Genomic DNA, 19,269 nt, shown 5'->3' with positions numbered 1-19,269 from the left:
TTTAAAATTTAGATGGAAAATATAGAGGAGAGATAATACTTAGAATAATATAATTAAGGGTAGTTGTACAAAGGGTGGAGCACTTTTTGATAAAAAATCACAATGGAATATCATCTTCATGATTCCAAAAAAAAAGAACGCCCTTTTTTTGTACATTTTTGTGGTTAGACATAGGAATAAATATTTCATAAAATTAATACAAATATAAAATAATTGTTCCTATAAATTAAATGTGCCCTTGAATGAGCAACAACTATCAAATTGGCATTTGAGTTCTCAAAAATATTTGATTCTAACTAGAATTTTACTCTTTGACATGATTAACCCAATTACATTTAGCAACATTGGAATGATGTTTTAATATGATGCCAAACTCATTATAATTTGTGTTAGTTTGTTTGGAATAATTGACACATAATTAGAAGCATCATATATACATTGTTTACTTATGAAATTTAATTAATCAATATTTATTTAGTAGTTTTAGTCAAAATTATTAAATGATGAGAATATAAGGGGGGTTTAGGTGGACTTGGTTTGGTTTGTCCTGCCAATTGAACCATACCGGTAGAGTGATGAATTTCTTGCCCAAACTGGTCAGATTTTTAAAGAATGACAATTTACCGAACCACACAGGTAAAGTTGTGAAATGCTCAAAACGCGTCGGCTACTTTCAAAATGACCAAATTGTGTACCCTATTTCGATTTTTCCCCTCCATAAATTTTTTTTTAATCGATTGCTACAATGTAGCAATGTAAAGTTAATATTCATGTAGCAATCGATGGTTAATAAATTTAATCAATTGCTACTTCAATTATTTTTAAAAAAAATAATTAAAAAGTCTTCTATGATAAAAAAAAATTGTTGCTCTCAATACGATATATCAAATTGGTATTTGAGAGTATGGATACATTCAAGAGCACTGCTTAACCACATAGGACTTGGTTCCATATTATTCCAAGCTCTCTAAGTTTAGCGGTCACTTTTGGACGAAATTGACTGATAGAACTTAGCCATTCAGAAAATCAAAAAAATTATATCTTCAAAAAAAAGGGGAGTCTAAGGATCTCAATTGTAGTGTTGATTTATGAGTATCATCGTCGTATCATTTATAATGAGTTTTCGACATTATTTCTCATGCCTGATTCGTATTCAAAAATTCGTTGCTTTCAATATGATGTATCAAATTGGTGTTTGTGAGCATAGATATATTCAGGAGCACTGTTCGAGCAAATATGACATGGTTTTATGTCATTCCGAACTCTTTAGATCCATTAATTACTTTGGATGAAATTGATTGATGAACCTTAGTCATTCAAAAAATTAAAAAAATTATATCTTCAAAAAGAGGGGAGTCTAAGGATCTCAATTGTGGTGTCAATCAGTGAGTATTATTGTCGTATCATTTATAATGAGCTTTCGACATCATTTCTCATGTTTGATTCATGTTTAAAAATTTGTCGCTCTCAATATGGTGTATTTGATATTTGAGAGCATGAGTACATTCAAGAGCACTTCCCAAACACATATGACTTGGTCCATGTCATTCCGAACTCTCTAAATCCATTGATCACTAAATGGACCTCGGAATGACTGATAATCGTGTGTCATATACGATCACTAATTCAAATTAATTCCAACCCGCTAACTATACTACTGTAGTATAGGATAACTCGGGTCATCTCTCACAAGAAATGAAGCCGATATTCGATAAATTCTAGGATTGAATTATTTGTAAATGCCTTGGGGTTTTTGATATTTTAAATGAGGTTTCTCCTAACAATGCAATGAACAAATGCAACTAAGGGAACTAAAATTATGCTCTTAATGGAAATTCAAACAACATACCCTAAGAATACGATTCAATTCATGAAAATTAAAATCAATCGATCTATCCTAAACCTAGCTACTACGATGTAGAAAACTGTTGGGTCCAAAAGGATGTTTGTATCTCCACAATGACATGATATTGTCCACTTTGGGCCTAAGCCCTCATGACTTTGTTCTTGGGCTCTCCCCAAAAGGCCTCATACCAATGGAGATATCTTCCATCCTTTTAAACTCATGATCTTTTCCATGTGCTTTAAATGTGGGACTATGTTTGCACCCTTGCAACCCAACAATCCCCCCCCCTCAAACAAAGGACCACAGGCCCCCCCAGTCTGAATCTTTGACCCACCAGGACTTTTTGCCCATCGGTCCACCTGACCTACTAGGACTTCCACCTAGCCGCAACTAGGACTTTTTGCCCCTCGGTCCACCCGACCTACTAGGACTTCTCACCTGGTGTCTGGTCCTCTTGATTCAAACACGGGAGCACCCACTTCTTTTTTGTTTAAGGTTCAAACCACATGGTTAGATCTGGATCATGACTCATTCGGCGGTTAGTCCGGTGAAGAGCGGTCTTGCTCTGATACCACTTGTTGGGTCTAAAAGGATGTTTGTATCTCCACAATGACATGATATTGTCCACTTTGGGCCTAAGCCCTCATGACTTTGTTCTTGGGCTCTCCCCAAAAGGCCTCATACCAATGGAGATATCTTCCATTCTTTTAAACCCATGATCTTTTCCATGTGCTTTAAATGTGGGACTATGTTTGCACCCTTGCAACCCAACAGAAAACAACTAAGGTTTCAATCACTACAATCCACATTGTGTTAAATCAAGCTGGACACCCGGTGTCAATTCAAAAAAACAAACAAACAAGAATTCAAATAGTTGGCAAGAATAATACAGGGTAAAACCAAATCAACTTGAACTAAAATAGATTCAAAGTAATTTGAACTTCAAATCAAACATAGGAGAACTAAATCAAAGTATTGCTCATAGATCAGTTAGGGCAACCCCAAGTTGGGCTCTATCATGAATTAGAGAATATGATCCGGTAGTGATGATGATCAGCGATAGCTCTCATAGGGATGAAATCGAGGGCAGATTGGGTGAAAGTAGAGTGTTATCGGGTCCTATGAAGGCGTAGGGAACCCCCTTTCTTCTTCAACGGATCCGACGATGATGAACAGGATTCGATGACTATGATGGTGGTGAGGCATTATATGAATGGTGGAAGACTCAAGATCGGAATCTGGAGGAGGGAACTCCTTTCTTCTCCGACGATCAAATCTTGATGGTCGAAGTGAAGTTGCGATGGAGAAGGTAGCCCGACGATCTCCTCTGTGAGGTGATGGTCTCCTCTGTTGCGCGCGCGATCGAAGTAGGAAATTCCCTAAACTTCTCCAGATGTGGATGGACAAGGAAGGGAAACCCCTTAACCTCGATGGATGAAGGTGAATCAACTCGACGACTAGCAATGGAGGGTGGAAGAAGATGAAGTCGATCCCCCTATGCTCTCTCACATGAGCTTCTTATACCCGATCAAAAAAATCATGATTCTTTACTCCTGTAGCATTCTCGTTTGAACTAGATCTGCATGGATAACTGACAATAGTGTAGAACTAATCTAAGGACTAAGAGCATCTTCAAATTTGATCCAAGGGTTCAGATATTCATCAGTGGTCTTGATCTACTATCCCTTTGATTTGAACAACTCGGATCGTAATGGATGATTCAGATCACTCTTGATCTTGGATGAATGGTTTAGATCGCTCCAAATTGGTTCTCTTCAATTAATCACAAAATTAAACCCAATTTGGATCAATCTGACATGAATCCATGACCCTTTGATTGCCTACAAAGATCACATTCAAATGATTAACTATAATTCCACAAATAAAAGATAAATTACATTAAAGTTCAAAAATGAATCTAACTCATGAAATATGATAAAAACGTGAAGTTAACACACGAGAAGATAAAAAAAAGCACGAATATAGTAGCCTAATTATTCTAACAAAATGATGATTATCAATGACATGTAACTAGATCCTATATGCTTGGGAAATTCTCCTAAATGTATCTATGCTCTCAAATACCAATTCAATACGCCGTATTGAGAGTAGTGATTTTTTTTTATCATAGAAGTCTTTTTAATCAATTTTAAAAAAATAAAAAATAAAAAATATTTTTAATCGATTACTACAGTGTAACAATCGATTAAATTTGTTACTGTGACCATGAACAGTAACTTTAATCGATTGCTATACTGTAGTAATCGATTATAAATTTTTTTTTAAAAGGATAAAAGTTAAAAGACCTTTTTTTTAAATCATCAAGATAGCGCACCTCATGTTGATTTTTTTATCAAAAGGATGTCCCCCATAAAATGATACAACTATCCTCCACTATATAATAGCAGCTTATTCCCGTTATTATCTATCTCCTATTTTTCCCATCAAACTCAACGTATTGTAGCAGCTACTAACATGTAGCTGCTATATAGTTGTAACAACTACGATTTCGTAGCTGTTACAATATGAATATTAAATCTTAAATTTTGAGAGGTCATAATTTTTAACTTGAGTTGAATCACAGGACACACAATATATCAAATCGAAGATCTTTGAACGATGTTCAATTTGATATATTGTGAGTCCGATGGTTCAATCTGAATCAAAAGTTATGACCTCATAAAGTTTAAAGTTTAATATTTACGTTGTAGTAACTACGAAACCATAGCTGCTACAATTGTGTAACAGCTATGAAATAATAACTACTACAACTACATGGTAGGTCAATTGTAGTAGCTATGAAATAATAGTTATTATAAAATGAATGTTAAACTTTAAAAGGCCATAACTTTTAACTCGGATTAAATCATAGGATGCATAATATATCAAATCGAAGATCTCTGAACGAGCTTCGCTGTTGTAGTAGCTATGATTTTGTAGCTGCTATACAGTTGTTGCAGCTACAATTTCATAGCTGCTACAACATGAATGCTAAATTCTAAATTTTGAGGGTCATAATTTTTAACACGAGTTAAATCATGAGACACACAATATATCAATTAAAACTCGTTAAGAGATCTACAACTAGTTATCAGGTGAAACCCATAATGATTAGGTTTTAGACTAAAAAATATTATTTAAATCCTTCAAATAATTTTAATCTTTTTTCATGTTGTAGCAGTTACGAAACTGTAGCTGATACAGCTGTGTGATAGTTCAGTTATAATTACCACAATTAGTAGCTGCTATAATACGTTGATTTAGACGGAGAAAAATATGAGAGATAATAATGAGAGTAAACTGATGTTGTATAGTGGAAGACAGTTGTATCATTTTATAGGGGGTGGGATGTCCTTTTGATAAAAAATCAACATGAGGCGCGATCTTGATAATTCAAAAAATAGAAAGGTTGTCTTTTGACTATTGTCCTTAAAAAAATCAATTAAAAAACCTTCTATGATCAAAAATTTATTACTCCCCATATGATGTATCAAATTGATATTTGAGGGCATGTATATATTCAGGAGCACTATCTGAGTACATAGGACCTAATTCTATGTTATTCAAAGTTTCTAGGCCCATCAATTATTTTTGGACAAAATCGACTGATGGACCTTAGCTATTAAAAAAATTAAAAAAATTTATATCTTTGAAAAGAAAGGAGTCTAAGGATCTCAATTGTGGTGTCGAATTATAATCTTATCATTTATAATGAGATTTCGACATGTTTGTCATATTCAATCTGTGTTTAAAAAATCGCTGCTCACAGTATAGTATATCAAATTAGTATCTAAGGGCATAGATATATTCAAGAGTACTTTTCAAGCACATAGGACTTAATTTCATGTCATTTCAAGATTTTTAGGTCCTAGGGAGCTTGAAATGATATGGAACAAGATCCTATGTTCTTGAAAATACTCTTGAATATATCCATGTCCTCAAACACCAATTCGATATACCGTATTAAAAATAATAAATTTTTTATCATAAAAAACTTCTTAATCGATTTAAAAAAAATAATTTTTTAATCGATTGTAACAATTGATTAAAATTACTTTGGACGATCATAATAAATTAAAAGTTACCCGAAGTACCCTTCGCAACTTTACCTACGTTCGATAAATTGTCGTTTAAAGAATGAAGACGAAGGCTCTTTCTTGGAAGAGGGTGCGATGGAGCCTATCGACGAGGAGCAGGGACTGATCGACCGCAGCCCTAGCGCCCAAATGAGCACTGACGGAGGCGAGGGTGTCTCCACTCGTCACACTTGGCTGACGGTGGACGGGCCACATGGACTGTCGGAAGAAGAGTTTGTCTGCTACACCTGAATCTACTTCCACTAGGGTTTCTTCATCCTCACTTTCCTGTGGGCTGACAACGCTTGTTACTTCTGGCCCATCCTCAGGAACTCCTGTTCCGGATGGATGTCGTCGACGGTCAAGCCACTAGTCAATAATATGTCACCTCAACCATTGTTGGTCCCACTGACGAGAAGAACCTGAGGAAGAAGAGAACTGAACGAGCGAATTAGCAGGGCGCTGAGAATTCCCGGTGGGGCCACTCCGACGCTCAAGTCAGAAGAGGACAAGAAGTAGTATGAGTGTGTAAAAAAATCAAAAGAGAGTCCCCATTTTTTCATACCTGCGGGGGTTTATATAATAGCAGAGGGAGCGTTATCTCCGGAGATTAACACGTGCATTTAGCTGTTAATGCTGCATTAAAGGCACGATCTCTGACGGTTTCCAAACATCCAATGGCTCAGCAGGGTTGATGATCTTCATTCGATGGTTGTGCACACAAGCATGCGGGCTTTTCGGGGATCAGATTTGGAAACACAATAACCATCCTTATCTCCTTGGCGACATTCTCATGCTTTGTCTTCTGATCTCCAGGATGACCGAACAAGAATTTAAGTGGCTAAGCCATTGGTGTTATAGACCGAGTTGACCTAAATATCTAGCCGAGCTGACTTGAATGTGTGGTCGAGCTGACCTGGCTGAGCTGACTTGAGCATGTGGCCGAGCTGACCTGAATGTGTGGCCGAGCTTTCCTGACCGAGCTGACTTGAGCATATGGCCGAGCTGACTTGAATGTGTGGCTGAGCTGACCTGAGCATGTGGCCGAGCTGACCTGAATGTGAGACCGAGCTGACCTGAGCATGTGGCCAAGCTGACCTGGCCGAGCTGACCTGAGCATATGGCCTAGCTGACCTGAATGTATGGTCGAGCTGACCTGAGCATGTGGCCGAGCTGACCTGAGAATATGGCCGAGCTAACCTGAATGTATGGTCGGGCTAACCTGAGCATGTGGCCGAGTTGACCTGAATGTGAGGCCGAGATGACAGAATTGATCAAGTAGTTGGTCCTTAAACTATCCTAATTTCTAATCCACAAAAATAAACATGATGACATGTCATGTTATATGCATTTAAAATAAGGCAGATGCATGTCATGGCAATTATGCATGAGTCAAACAATTCAAGCAATAGTTTTTATTTTCTAATAATGTATCAAATTCTTGATTTGATACATATCGTGTAGACCCAAGCGTGTCAACCCACTTTGACACACTTTGAATTTTATTTTTATTGTTTTATTTGTTAATATTTTAATTTAGTTTCATAATTAAAAGTAATTTTAATTAGGTTCATAGCTTTCAAGTTTGTATTTTAATTTAATTTAATTTAATTTTAATTTAATTTTAATTTAATTTAATTTAATTTTAATTTCGAATTTAATTTTAATTTTGAATTTAATTTAATTTAATTTAATTTCGAATTTAATTTAATTTAATTTAATTTTAATTTAATGGATTTAATTTTAATTTAATTTAATTTAATTTTGAATTTAATTTTAATTTAATTTATGATTTCTTATTTAATTTTATGTTTGCATTATAAGTCACCTAGAGTCCGAGAGAAGACAATAATAATCCGAAGTTAGAGTATTTTAACGTGGGCGTTGCCTGCAAGCCAGGAACCCTTGCTGAAAGAAACTGTTGGTACAGACTAGAGATAGTCTTCAGAACGTTACTGGTCCAATACCAGGGATATATAAGATTGAACCCTGACAAGGATAATTGCCCCCTGATTCGGACCCAGGAGAATATATAGCTCGGGAGAGATTGAACCCTAGAACCGTCAAAGACCAAGGATATATAGTTTGGGAGAGATTGAACCTTGGAATCGTCAAAGACCAAGGATATATAGCTCGGGAGAGATTAAACCTAGCACGGGTGATGCCCACTGATCCAAGATCAGGGGAACCTATAGCTTAGGAGAGATTGAACTTTGGAACCGTCAGAGACCAAGGTTATTGTGCTTGCTAAGTACATGGGGTTTCCCCACGAGAGTCGGGTTTGTGAGGAGGCTACTGAAGAGACTGATTGCTCAATATTCTGAGTCGTTGAGTAAGTAATTCTGAGCCTATCGTAAGGCAGAGCCATCAGCGACAGGGTTGAAAGGGTTGAGAAAGTCCGAGCCTGTAGTAAGGCGGAGCCGTCAGAGATAGAGCTGAGAGGGCTGAGAGGTCGAGGACGTGGAAGGCCGAGCTATCTGAGCCTGTAGTAAGGCGGGGCCGTCAGCGATAGAGCTGAGAGGGCTGAGAGGTCGAGGCCGTGGAATGCCGAGCTATCTGAGCTTGTAGTAAGGCAAAGCCGTCAGTGATAGAGCTGAGAGGGCCGAGAGGTCGAAGCCTTGGAAGACCAAACTATCTGAGCCTGTAGTAAGGCGGAGCCATGGAAGGCCAAACTATCCGAGCCTGTAGTAAGGCGGAGCCATTAAGCGACGATGGCTGAAGGAGCTAGAAGATCGGGGCCGTGGAAGGCCAAGCTATCCGAGCCTGTAGTAAGACGGAGCTATCAGCGATTGAGTTAAGAGGGCCGAGAGGTCAAGGCCGTGGAAGATCCGAGCCTGTAGTAAGGCGGAGCCATCAGCGACAGGGCTGAGAGGGCTAAGAGGTCGGGGCTGTGGAAGGCCGAGCTATCCGGGCCTGTCGTAAGACTGAGCCATCAACGACAGAGCTGAGAGGGCCGAGAAGTTCTGGAAGGCATGAGTGATCCGAGCCTGTAGTAAGGCTGGAGCCATCAGCGATAGAGCTGAGAGGATCGAAGAAGTTCTGAGCCATGAGTGATCCGTGTCTATCATAAGGCTGAGCCATCAACGACAGGGCTGAGAGGGTCGAGAAGTTCTGAGCTATGAAAAATCTATGTCTATCGTAAGGCTGAGCCATCAGCGACAGGGCTGAGAGGGCTACAGAGAAACTAAGTACTTGAGAGGTCGGGTTGACCCACTGAGTGAATGAAGCCGAGAGAGCTGCAGGAAAACTAAGTACTTGGGAGGTCGGGCTGACCCACTGAGTGAATGAAGCCGAAAGGGCTATAGGAAAACTAAGTACTTCGGATGTCGGGCTAATCCACTGAGTGAATGAAGCCGAGAGGGCTGCACTTGGAAGGTCAGACTAACCCACTGAGTGAATGAAGCCGAGAGGGCTGCAGAAAAACTAAGTACTTGGGAGGTCGGGCTGACCCACTTGAAAGAATGAAGCCGAAGCCTTGGGAGGTCGGACTGACCTAGTGAGTGAATGAAGCCAAGAGGGCTGCAGGAAACTAAGTACTTGGAAGGTCGGGCTGACCCACTGAGAGAATGAAGCCGAAGAGGATTGCAGGAAAACTAAGTACTTGAAAGGTCGGGCTGACCTGAGCGAATGAAGTCGAGAGGGCTACAAGAAAACTAAATAATTGGGAGGTCGGGTTGACCCACTGAGTGAATGAAACTGAAGGACTGCAAAAAAACTAACTACTTGAAAGGTCGGACTGACCCACTGAGCGAATGAAGCTGAGAGGGCTACAGGAAAACTAAGTACTTGGGAGGTCAGACTGACCCACTAAGTGAATGAACCTGCATTTTCCATATGCAATGGTTATAAGAGTAAAAGAATAAAATAGGTAATACCCTCAAGTGCGGTAGGGTCGCAAGTGAGTAGCATGCCACGACCTTGAGAGTTCGTTGTCTTGTGGGTCGGCCAGATAGTATGACCCATCGGACGAGTCGGCAAGTGACTCGATAAGGTCCTTCCCATCTTGGTTCGAGCTTTCCCACTCTGTCCATGGGCTTCCTTTTAAGCAGGGTCTCGGTTGTCGGTGGTGCGTCTGATGTTAACCATCGTGACGTCTAGCTCAGAGTTTCCCACAGACGGTGCTAAAATATTCCGGCTAAATATTGTAGACGATCAAGCCACCAGTCAATAATATGTCACCTCAACCATTGCTGGTCTCGCCGACGAAGGAACCTGAAAAGAAAGAACTGAGCGAAGGTGTCAGCAGAGGCGCCGGGGATTCTCGACAGGGCCACTCCGACGCTCAAGTCAAAAGAAAACAAGAAAGAAGTAGTATATACGTGTAAAGAATTCGAGAGAGAGCTTTTTCATACCTGCGATGATTTATATAGTAGTAGGGGGAGCGCGATTTTCGGGTCTTCGGGGAGTCCCCTGTGTGATTAGCTGTAATGAGCTAATAATACATCATTAAAGGCATGATCTCTGACGGTTTTCAATCATCCAATGGCTCAGCAACAAAGATTATCTTCATTCGACGGTTGTGAACATAAATGCGTGAGAATTCCAGAAATCAATTTGGAAACACGTCACCATCTTAACTTTTTGGTGACATTCTCGTGCTTAGCTATCCTCTGATCTTCAGGATGGCCGAACCATTGATATCATGAGTGGCTGAGTTGTATGTTTGACCGAGTTGACCTGAATCTCTGGCCAAGTTGACTTGAATGTGTGGTCGAACTGACCTGGCTGAGTGCCTGGCCGAGCTGACTTGAATGTCTGGCCGAGTTGACCTGTGTGTCTGACCGAGCTGGCCTGAGTGTCTGGTCGAGCTGACCTGTATGTCTAGCCGAGCTTACCTGAATGTCTGGCCTGAATGTCTGGTCGAGCTGACCTGAGCATATGGCCGAGCTGACCTGAATGTCTGACCGAGCTGACCTGAGCATGTGGTCAAGCTGACCTGAATATGTGACTAAGCTGACCTGAATGTGAGGCCGAGCTGACAGAGCTGACTTGAGCGTATGACCAAGCTGCTCTGAGCGTATGATCGAGTTGTGCCGAGGTTTGCATATATAGGTCTTTGGATAAATTTTATTTTCTCTTGACTTTTAACTCAACAAATCAGTTTGATTTTTGACTATATGTGCCGCTTAGGAGCAGTATGATTTCACCATATCACATGGGGGCGGCAACTCTGTCACGTATAGTCTGAGTTGCTCGGCACACGACAGCTCTGTCACACGGTCTCTCGACTATCTGGCCCCTTGGCTTCTGGACCTCTCGGCGGCTCTACCTTTCGACCACTCAGCCGCTTAATCACTTGGCACCTCATCCTGGTATCTCAACATCTCAGCCAAAATCTCGAAGTCCCTTCTAACAAAATTATAAGATTGTATATATCTCAATACAGTCTAGTCAGTCGGTCTACGCCTCCTTCGACTAGACTCGAAGGGGAGACTTGTGATATGACGGAATCACACTGCTCCTCCACAGCACATATAGTCAAAAATCAAGCTGATCTATTGAGTCAAAAGTCAAGAGAAAATAAAACTTATCTGAAGACTTACATGTTCAAACCTCAATCATTTCGGCAACCTCAGTAGCTCAGCAACTCTGCCACTTTGTCGAACTCTGTCACTCAGCAGCTCTGTCAGCTCAGCCTCACATTCAGGTCAGTTCGGCAAGGTCAGCTCGGCCACACATTCAGGTCAGTTCGGTCACATGCTCAGGTCAGCTCGGCTTCACATTCAGGTCAGCTCGACCACATGCTTAGGTCAGCTCGGCCATACATTCATGTCAGTTCGGCCATATGCTCAGGTCAGCTCGGCCACACATTCAAGTCAGCTCGGCTACATGATCAGGTCAACTCGGCCAGGTCGGCTCGATCACACATTCAAGTCAGCTCAGCCAGATATTCAAGTCAACTCGGTCAATAACACCAACGGCTCAGCCACTTGAATTCTTGTTCAGCCATCCTGGAGATCAGAGGACAGCTAAGCACGAGAATGCCGCCAAGGTGATAAGGATGGTTACTATGTTTCCAAATCTGATCCCCGAAAAGTCCGCATGCTTGTGTGCACAACCGTCGAATGAAGATTATCAACCCTGCTGAGCCATTGGATGTTTGAAAACCCTCAGAGATCGTGCCTTTAATGCCGCATTAACAGCTAAAAGCACGCGTTAATCTTCGGAGATTACGCTCCCTCTGTTATTATATAAACCCCCACAGGTATGAAAAAAGGCTCTCTCAGAATTCTTTACACATGTCATACTATATCTTTTTTGGTCTTGCTCTTTGCTAACTTAATCGTCGGAGTGACTCCGCTGAGAATTCTTGGCGCCTTGCTGACCTGTTCGCTCAGTTATTTCTTTTCAGATTTCTTCGTCGACGGGATCAATAAAGGTTGAGGTAGCATATTATTGATTGATGACTTAACCATCTATGATTTTTAGGTGGAACAACTCCCATTCTTCACCCCAGATTTGTCCCTGTAAGCTTTTCTTTTCACCTTAGCTCTATTCTTTTGATTAAAGATGCGATCTTTTGTCCCTTCATACTAATTAAGTTTATTTGCTTTTAAAATTTTAACGTCTGTATATTGAACCCAATGTATATCCGTATGATTGATATAAACTATTAATATTATTAAGAACCCTTAGTAAACTCATCGAATAACTTAAATACAATTTTAATGTATATATATGTACAATTCAATAAATAAATAATATATATATATATATATATATATATATATATATATAGAGGAATGATATGCCGCGCGACAAACGCCGCGCGACTCCTCCGCGACAGCCGACCTCCTCTCATTCATCGTCGCCGTTCGTCGCTGTCCGATCACCGTTGGCCGCAATTTCGGACTCGTTGGAATCACAACTCGACGGCGCACACATTGGCATCGGATTCCGGCCGGATTGTGGCCGGAATCCGGCCAGAAACGCGACAGAGGATCTGTTCGGCCAGAAATCGACCGGAATCCGGCCGAATCACGGCCGGAGACCGGCCGCGGTCGACGCGCCGGCGCCGGGCGCGTTGGCCGTGATTCGGCCGGATTCCGGAAATTTCCGCCGGAATCGGCCAATCCGGCCGAATCGCGGCCGGAGACCGGCCGCGGTCGACGCGCCTGCGCCGGGCGTCGACCGCGGCCGGTTCCGGCGTGAAATCGGCCGGATTCCGGCCGATTTCGGCCGGAATCGCCCAACAGAGGCTCTGTCACGTTTCTGGCCGGATTTCGGCCGGCCACAATCCGGCGGGAATCCGGGTCCGGCCGGAGCGCCGGCGAGTTGGCCTTCCAACGCATCCGGTCCGGCGGCCGTTGGTGGTCGGACGACGGTGAACAGCGGCGGAGAAGCAGCGAACGTCGGAGGAGTCGCGGACGGTTGCGCGGGATATGTCGCGCGGCATATCAAAACCGTATATATATATATATATATATATATATAATATTTATTTATTGAATATATTATAAGTTGGACACCCACGAGCACTAGCTCACATTTGAGCCGTTGATGGTATTTAGTAAAGAAAATTTATAAACGTAAAAATAAAAATAAACAAAATCTTTAAAATTATTTTTACCAAATTTAAATTTATTACAATAATATTATAAATATACATATTTTAAATTTTTAATGATTTTATTTTATTTTATTTTTTAAATTCTAAACTGAAAATTAAAATATTTCTACAAATTAAAGAAGTCTATCTTTGCAAATTAAGAGGAAAGGACACCTGAATGAATGAGAGTGATTTCACAACCTTTTGTTTAAGTAGACAAATGCATGAGCAATATCCATCACAAATGGTGAGACCTATTCATTCACATTCCCATTCATTACATGCTCATTTAACATACTACTTAGCACATTCATTTGCTATAAACTTTGAGAGAAACATATTCACATGATATGCCCAAATATGAGATTTTCTTTCTCGATTTGAAACTCAATGAGGAAAAACTTGTTGGACTTTTCCATAGATTAGCGTATCAACTTAACGAGCAAAGTTTGATCATCAAATTAAACAAACATAAAGATCTCCTAGGTCTCTAATCATAAATTTATTACCTAATGAAACTTGACGTTCACGTACTCATTATGTTCTACTCATGTAGTAATTCCAACACCTAAGAAATCTATGAAGGTAACCTCCTTCCTCTTCAAGGATCCCTCTTGATCATGCTCGTTACGGCTACTAGGAGAGTTCATCAATATGCTCGAATTATCGCAGACCGTTTGGCTTGAGATCATTGTTGATTTTCCACAAACTCCTAGAGAATAGACCTTCTTAGAAGAATCCTTAGTTGCACCATCAAAATTTGTATAACTCCATGGAAATGGTTGGGTCCTAGAGTACTCTGGTGTCGAATGCATTCTTAATGATCCGGAGAAAGCCGCCCAAGAAAGAGTAGAACTTCCGAATTTGAAGAGTTGTCCCGTCTCCGTTTGAGAAGATTGGAATGAAGTATAGAATTGCTCTTGAGAAGCAGCACTCCTCTTGCTCAACTGCCTCGATCGCTCTCGTTGTCGTCGTGCCATGATAACATGCCAGTGGTTCTTGACCGAGTTGTCAGTTCGACCAGGGAAGAGGCGAGCGATAAGAGCCCACTTATTGCCTTGGATTCGATGTGCAGCAAGGAGCCGCTCTTCTTCCTCTTCTGTGAATGGTCTTTTGTTGATCCTTGGGTCTAGTTGGTTAAACCACCTCAATCTGCAACTCTTACCTACAACAAGCATCGTCACTCATCAATTTCATCAATATGCATATCTCTCACCCAGAAAACATTAGAGAAATGATCATCTCGATCGACAAAATTATAACAAACTCAGCTATATATTCATCACCTGATCTTCCTTGAAGCTTGTCTGCGATTGAGTTCCAATTCTGCGGTCCAAACCGCTCAACAAGCCGTCGCAACTTCTCGTCTTCCCCAGGCCTCCAGTGCCCTCGAGGGCATGATCGCTTCGCATCGCTCGACAACTCCATCATACAATGATCCCTACTTGATGTTAGTTTGACGCACGGTAGGCAACACAGAGAAGGTAACTAGCTAGTGTATTGAGAGAGAGAGAGAGAGAAGCAAGGAGGAGAGGATGGATAAATAGAAAGGGAAAAATATGATGAGTAAATTAGGGTTTGGATGGAAGTCCTTTTTGTCAGTTTTACACGACAAAGTGGGTTAGCACTATATAGCTTTCCTTATAGCATTGTGTCAACTTGTGTGTTTGGCAACTGGCCCATCTCATCTCACATTCCCTATCAACTATACCTATCCTTGTAACTTCCTTTATAGTTATATGCATTCAATTAACTTCCTTAACAAAATAAACATATTCTCCCTACCAGCCAAGCTGCAATAAGTTAATTACTTCATTGATTAGCTGTCTCTTTGCATCTTCGGGCCATGGATTATTTATTCTGGTGGGAAGGGTAGATGGTTCACTATAGTTTTACATCAATAATTTGGCTTCGTGTAATTAGGATTATAAATAAATTAAATATTCATGAGTAAATTTGATAAGAACTTATTTATGTTGTTCGATATACACCAAGATCAATTTTTATGAACAGAGATTGAAAACTATTCGTTCGCAAACTCATGAACAAAGTTTACGGAATCATGTTCATTAATAAAATTATTATCAGGGTTATGACAAGATAAATAATCTCTCAAAATAAATAAATAAATTTATGTTTTCATACTCATTAACAAACTAAAATATTATCTCAATTATCTTATCGAATAAATTTAAATAATCTAAAATTTGATTAGGCTCGACAGCCAGCCTTAAATGTAACTGATCACTAAGCTCTTCAGTGCTGCAGTAGTGCACTGGAATGCAGATTGTCCATCTTCATTAAATGCAGCACTGATCTGTTACATCTCTTCCATTCCTGTTTCCTTTTCATTCTGAGCATTAACTCACAACTTTTTTTAACATGGAAAGTGGTTTTGCTCACAGCTGGAGTTTCCATCTCTAGCTTTTGTTAATCTAAGTATAGAGCTGAACTTGTTTAATTATTTTTACCTGACTAATCGTGAGTACTACTTATATTGATTATTCCGCCTCCGGGATATAGCTGAGTTGGTTATGATAGAGCAAAGCTTGCAAAACTTAATTATATTTATTATTCCTCATCATTGCACCATGCTTGTGGGGACTTCTGATAGTTATTTTGTGATCTATGAGAAGGTGAAACGTACATGGAGTGCAAGAATGGCAGGCATCATAGCGATATCGGTCGCCTTTCTTCACCTTCATGTAGATGCCGAGTCCAACGTTACTGATAGTGATTCCCTGACGCTGTGCTTGTTCTTACTGATGGGGTCTCTAGACCCACCATGATTATTTTCTCTCTGAATTAAGTGGTCTTGTTTCAGAGGTATAATAAGTCACCACACCAAACCTACTAGATGTATTTATTAGGGTTTTGCTTGGTCAAAGTAGTTTCACCAGTCATCCAAAAGGTTAGGGTTTTGCAGGTCACTTTCCTTTGAGGGAGAAGCAACTCATGAAGCAGTCTCAGCCAATGCTTCAATGTGTGTGCTGATATTCATGTTCCAACTGCTGGTAGTAATTAAATTGGATCATGCTACCTACTCCACTTTCTTGACATGAAATTATTTTCTCTAGTATAATAATTATATTGATAAGAGAGAGTTTCATTTATCCCCTCATTCTACCCTCCTTGACCTTTAAAATTTCGTCAAAAATACCCCTCCAATGTCGAACAACAAAGGGAGGGACTAACTCCCAGGACATGGTACAACAGCAAGACATTCAACAGATTAATCAAACATCTATGGTTTGAATCCTAAATACGGCGCATTACAGGACATTTTCCTTTAATGAAATGATTACTAATATAGGAAAGATGAGCTTAATTTGGGGTCCGTTAATTTGGAAGGGCTTAATTTTATAAGGGTACTCACGTAAAACAACAAAGGACGGGATGCCCTTTTGATATATTTTTGAAAGAGCTAGGGATATCCTTTTGATGATATGAATAAAAAGGATGTCATTTTAATTTTCTGCCAAAATACTGTGACCGATTCTTCATGGTTTGTCTCAGTTAGTCATCGACGAAGAAGGGGCATTTCGACTAGAATTCTAAACTCTTAGAGGTAAAATGACAATTCAAAGTGCTGAAGAGAAGACATGTTCAAGAAGTTAGTATAAATTAGGTGAGGCAAAAGCAATATTTTTCTCAAGTGAATAAAATATGTTTGTAGGTTTGAACCAAGTAAAAGATTGAGCTCAACAAGAAACATGAAGGTGGGGAAAAGTGATAGGAAAAGCACCAGGTGGAATGCACCTGATTGAGTTTATGGTCTGTCTTCTGAAATTGTTGTTCAGACGAAGAAAAGTCAAGTCCATCCTGAAGAAGAAGGCCCGCCAAAAAATGAGGTTGTCGGTTATTTTCGTTCGCCGGTAATCCCTTCTTTTCTTTAGTGGTAGAAGAATGCAATGCATCTACCAATAGCCAAAAGATGAAGGAATAACAAGAAAGGTGTTTGTCGACCATATGTTCTTCCTTCAACCCATGACACACCAACAACCTGCATTTGTAGTGACTAATTAATATGGGAAAACTGACATATATGTATAATAGTTAGAAGCTTGCAGATTTTTTAGTTGAGATATGTGATATTAATTAATCTATGTGAGTCCATCCATGGCCTTACCTGGTTTAATTGGACAGTTAAAATCAGTCAAAAGAGAATTTGACACCGAATAGAATAGTAATCATTCTAGAAGTTCGTTTTCACAGTGAAATTTTAAAAAAGATATAAGAAATCATCAAATGCAAAGAAATCATCTCTAGATTTAATTGAATAGAATTAATTCAAAATAAAAGATAATATCTTAACACAACTAAATAAAGATTTAAATAGTCTTAAAATTCTAACAATACAAAAGATTAAAATAATCCTAAAATAATGATAAAAATTATTCAGAACCTTTAAAAAAATTTTAAATCATTTTTTTGAGTCTAAGATGTTGATGCAGTTTGTCCCGATTGTTGTTTTGATGTTGACACAGATTTAAGTTCATTTTATTTTGATAAGAATTAAGTTTAATATATTCAGATTGACCAATGACGGATGAAATTGGAGAGGGTTCGGTAGCTCGTTCTCCGGACTAGATCAGAGAGGGCTCGGTAGCTCGTTCTCTGGACCAGATGGAGTCGGAGAGGGCTCGGTAGCTCGTTCTCCGGACTAGGTCAGAGAGAGCTCGGTAGCTCGTTCTCTGGACCAGATGGAGTCGGAGAGGGCTCGGTAGCTTGTTCTCCGGACTAGGTCAGAGAGGGCTCGGTAGCTCGTTCTCTGGACCAAATGGAGTCGGAGAGGGCTCGGTAGCTCGTTCTCCAGACTAGGTCAGAGAGGGCTCGGTAGCTCGTTCTCTGGACCGGATGGAGTGGGAGAGGGCTCGATAGCTCGTTCTCCGGACTAGGTCAGAGAGGGCTCGGTAGCTCGTTCTCTGGACCAGATGAGATCAGAGAGGGCTCGGTAGCTTGTTCTCTGGATCAAATGAAGTTAGAGAGGGCTCGGGAGCTCGTTCTCCGGATTAGTTCAGAGAGGACTCGGTAGCTCGTTCTCTGTACCAAACTATGGTCGGAGAAGGCTTGGTAGCCTATCTTCGGACCGGATCATTGTCAGAGGAGGCTTGGGAGCCTGTTCTCTGAATACATAATCTAATGTGGTTGGCTCGGGTTAGACATGAGTTAACCAAGTGATCAGATTGGATGAAATTCAAATTCACTTTGGTGTAATCGATGGGTGAATCGATTAACCAAGGGCTAGGTTGGTTAGTCGATCATCGGATCGATTACAGAGCATTTTGTGAGAATTTGAAAAATCCACAGAATCCACCATAATCGATTCACTGATCGATTATGGACAAGAGTAATCGATTCTCTGATCGACTACGGACTTTACTGAGAATAAAATTAGCGACGGTTAATCGATCACTTGATCGATTAACCATAGCTTAATCGACCGCCTGATCGTTTAAGCTATGGGGTAATCGATTACGATGGCTCTTGATCGATTACACGAGTTGCAGAGAAACGAATTGTAACGTTTAATCAATGGCCTGATCGATTAAGCTATTTTTGATCGTGTTCAGACTTCTGCCCTGCTCATTTCTGATTTCTGATACTTCTGATACTTGCTTTGCTAATCCATCTCCGAGTTTGCAGATGAGGTTTGAATTCAAATGAAAACTAGGGAGAGTCAGGGCTTTGCTTTCCATTGTGGCAGTTTGTCGAACATTGGTTTTCAGGTAAAGGACAACGGGAGACCTGAGCTGCAACAGGAGGATGAGCTCAGGGTGCTGAGGGCTCAGAGAGGC

The 19,269-nt window shown here is 40.3% G+C and overlaps 1 protein-coding gene across 1 annotated transcript; it reads right to left on the bottom strand.

Moving 5' to 3' along the window:
* Positions 1 to 13,749: 13,749 nt before the first annotated feature.
* LOC141828438 (uncharacterized) lies at positions 13,750 to 14,954 on the bottom strand. Its single transcript, XM_074715866.1, has 2 exons — positions 14,758 to 14,954; positions 13,750 to 14,636 (listed from the first exon to the last, which is right to left on the bottom strand). Exons 1-2 carry the CDS (start codon positions 14,900 to 14,902, stop codon positions 14,020 to 14,022), a joined length of 762 nt encoding a protein of 253 aa, XP_074571967.1. The 5' UTR covers positions 14,903 to 14,954; the 3' UTR covers positions 13,750 to 14,019.
* Between the last annotated feature and the right edge of the window lie 4,315 nt (positions 14,955 to 19,269).

This window comes from Curcuma longa, chromosome 4 (assembly GCF_044706935.1).
Source record: "Curcuma longa cultivar G26 ecotype Majalengka, Jawa Barat chromosome 4, ITB_CL_G26_1.1, whole genome shotgun sequence".
Classification (NCBI taxonomy): Eukaryota; Viridiplantae; Streptophyta; class Magnoliopsida; order Zingiberales; family Zingiberaceae; genus Curcuma; species Curcuma longa.
The sequence above is the reverse complement of the archived record's forward strand: the minus strand, read 5'-3'. Positions and strand labels throughout refer to the sequence as shown.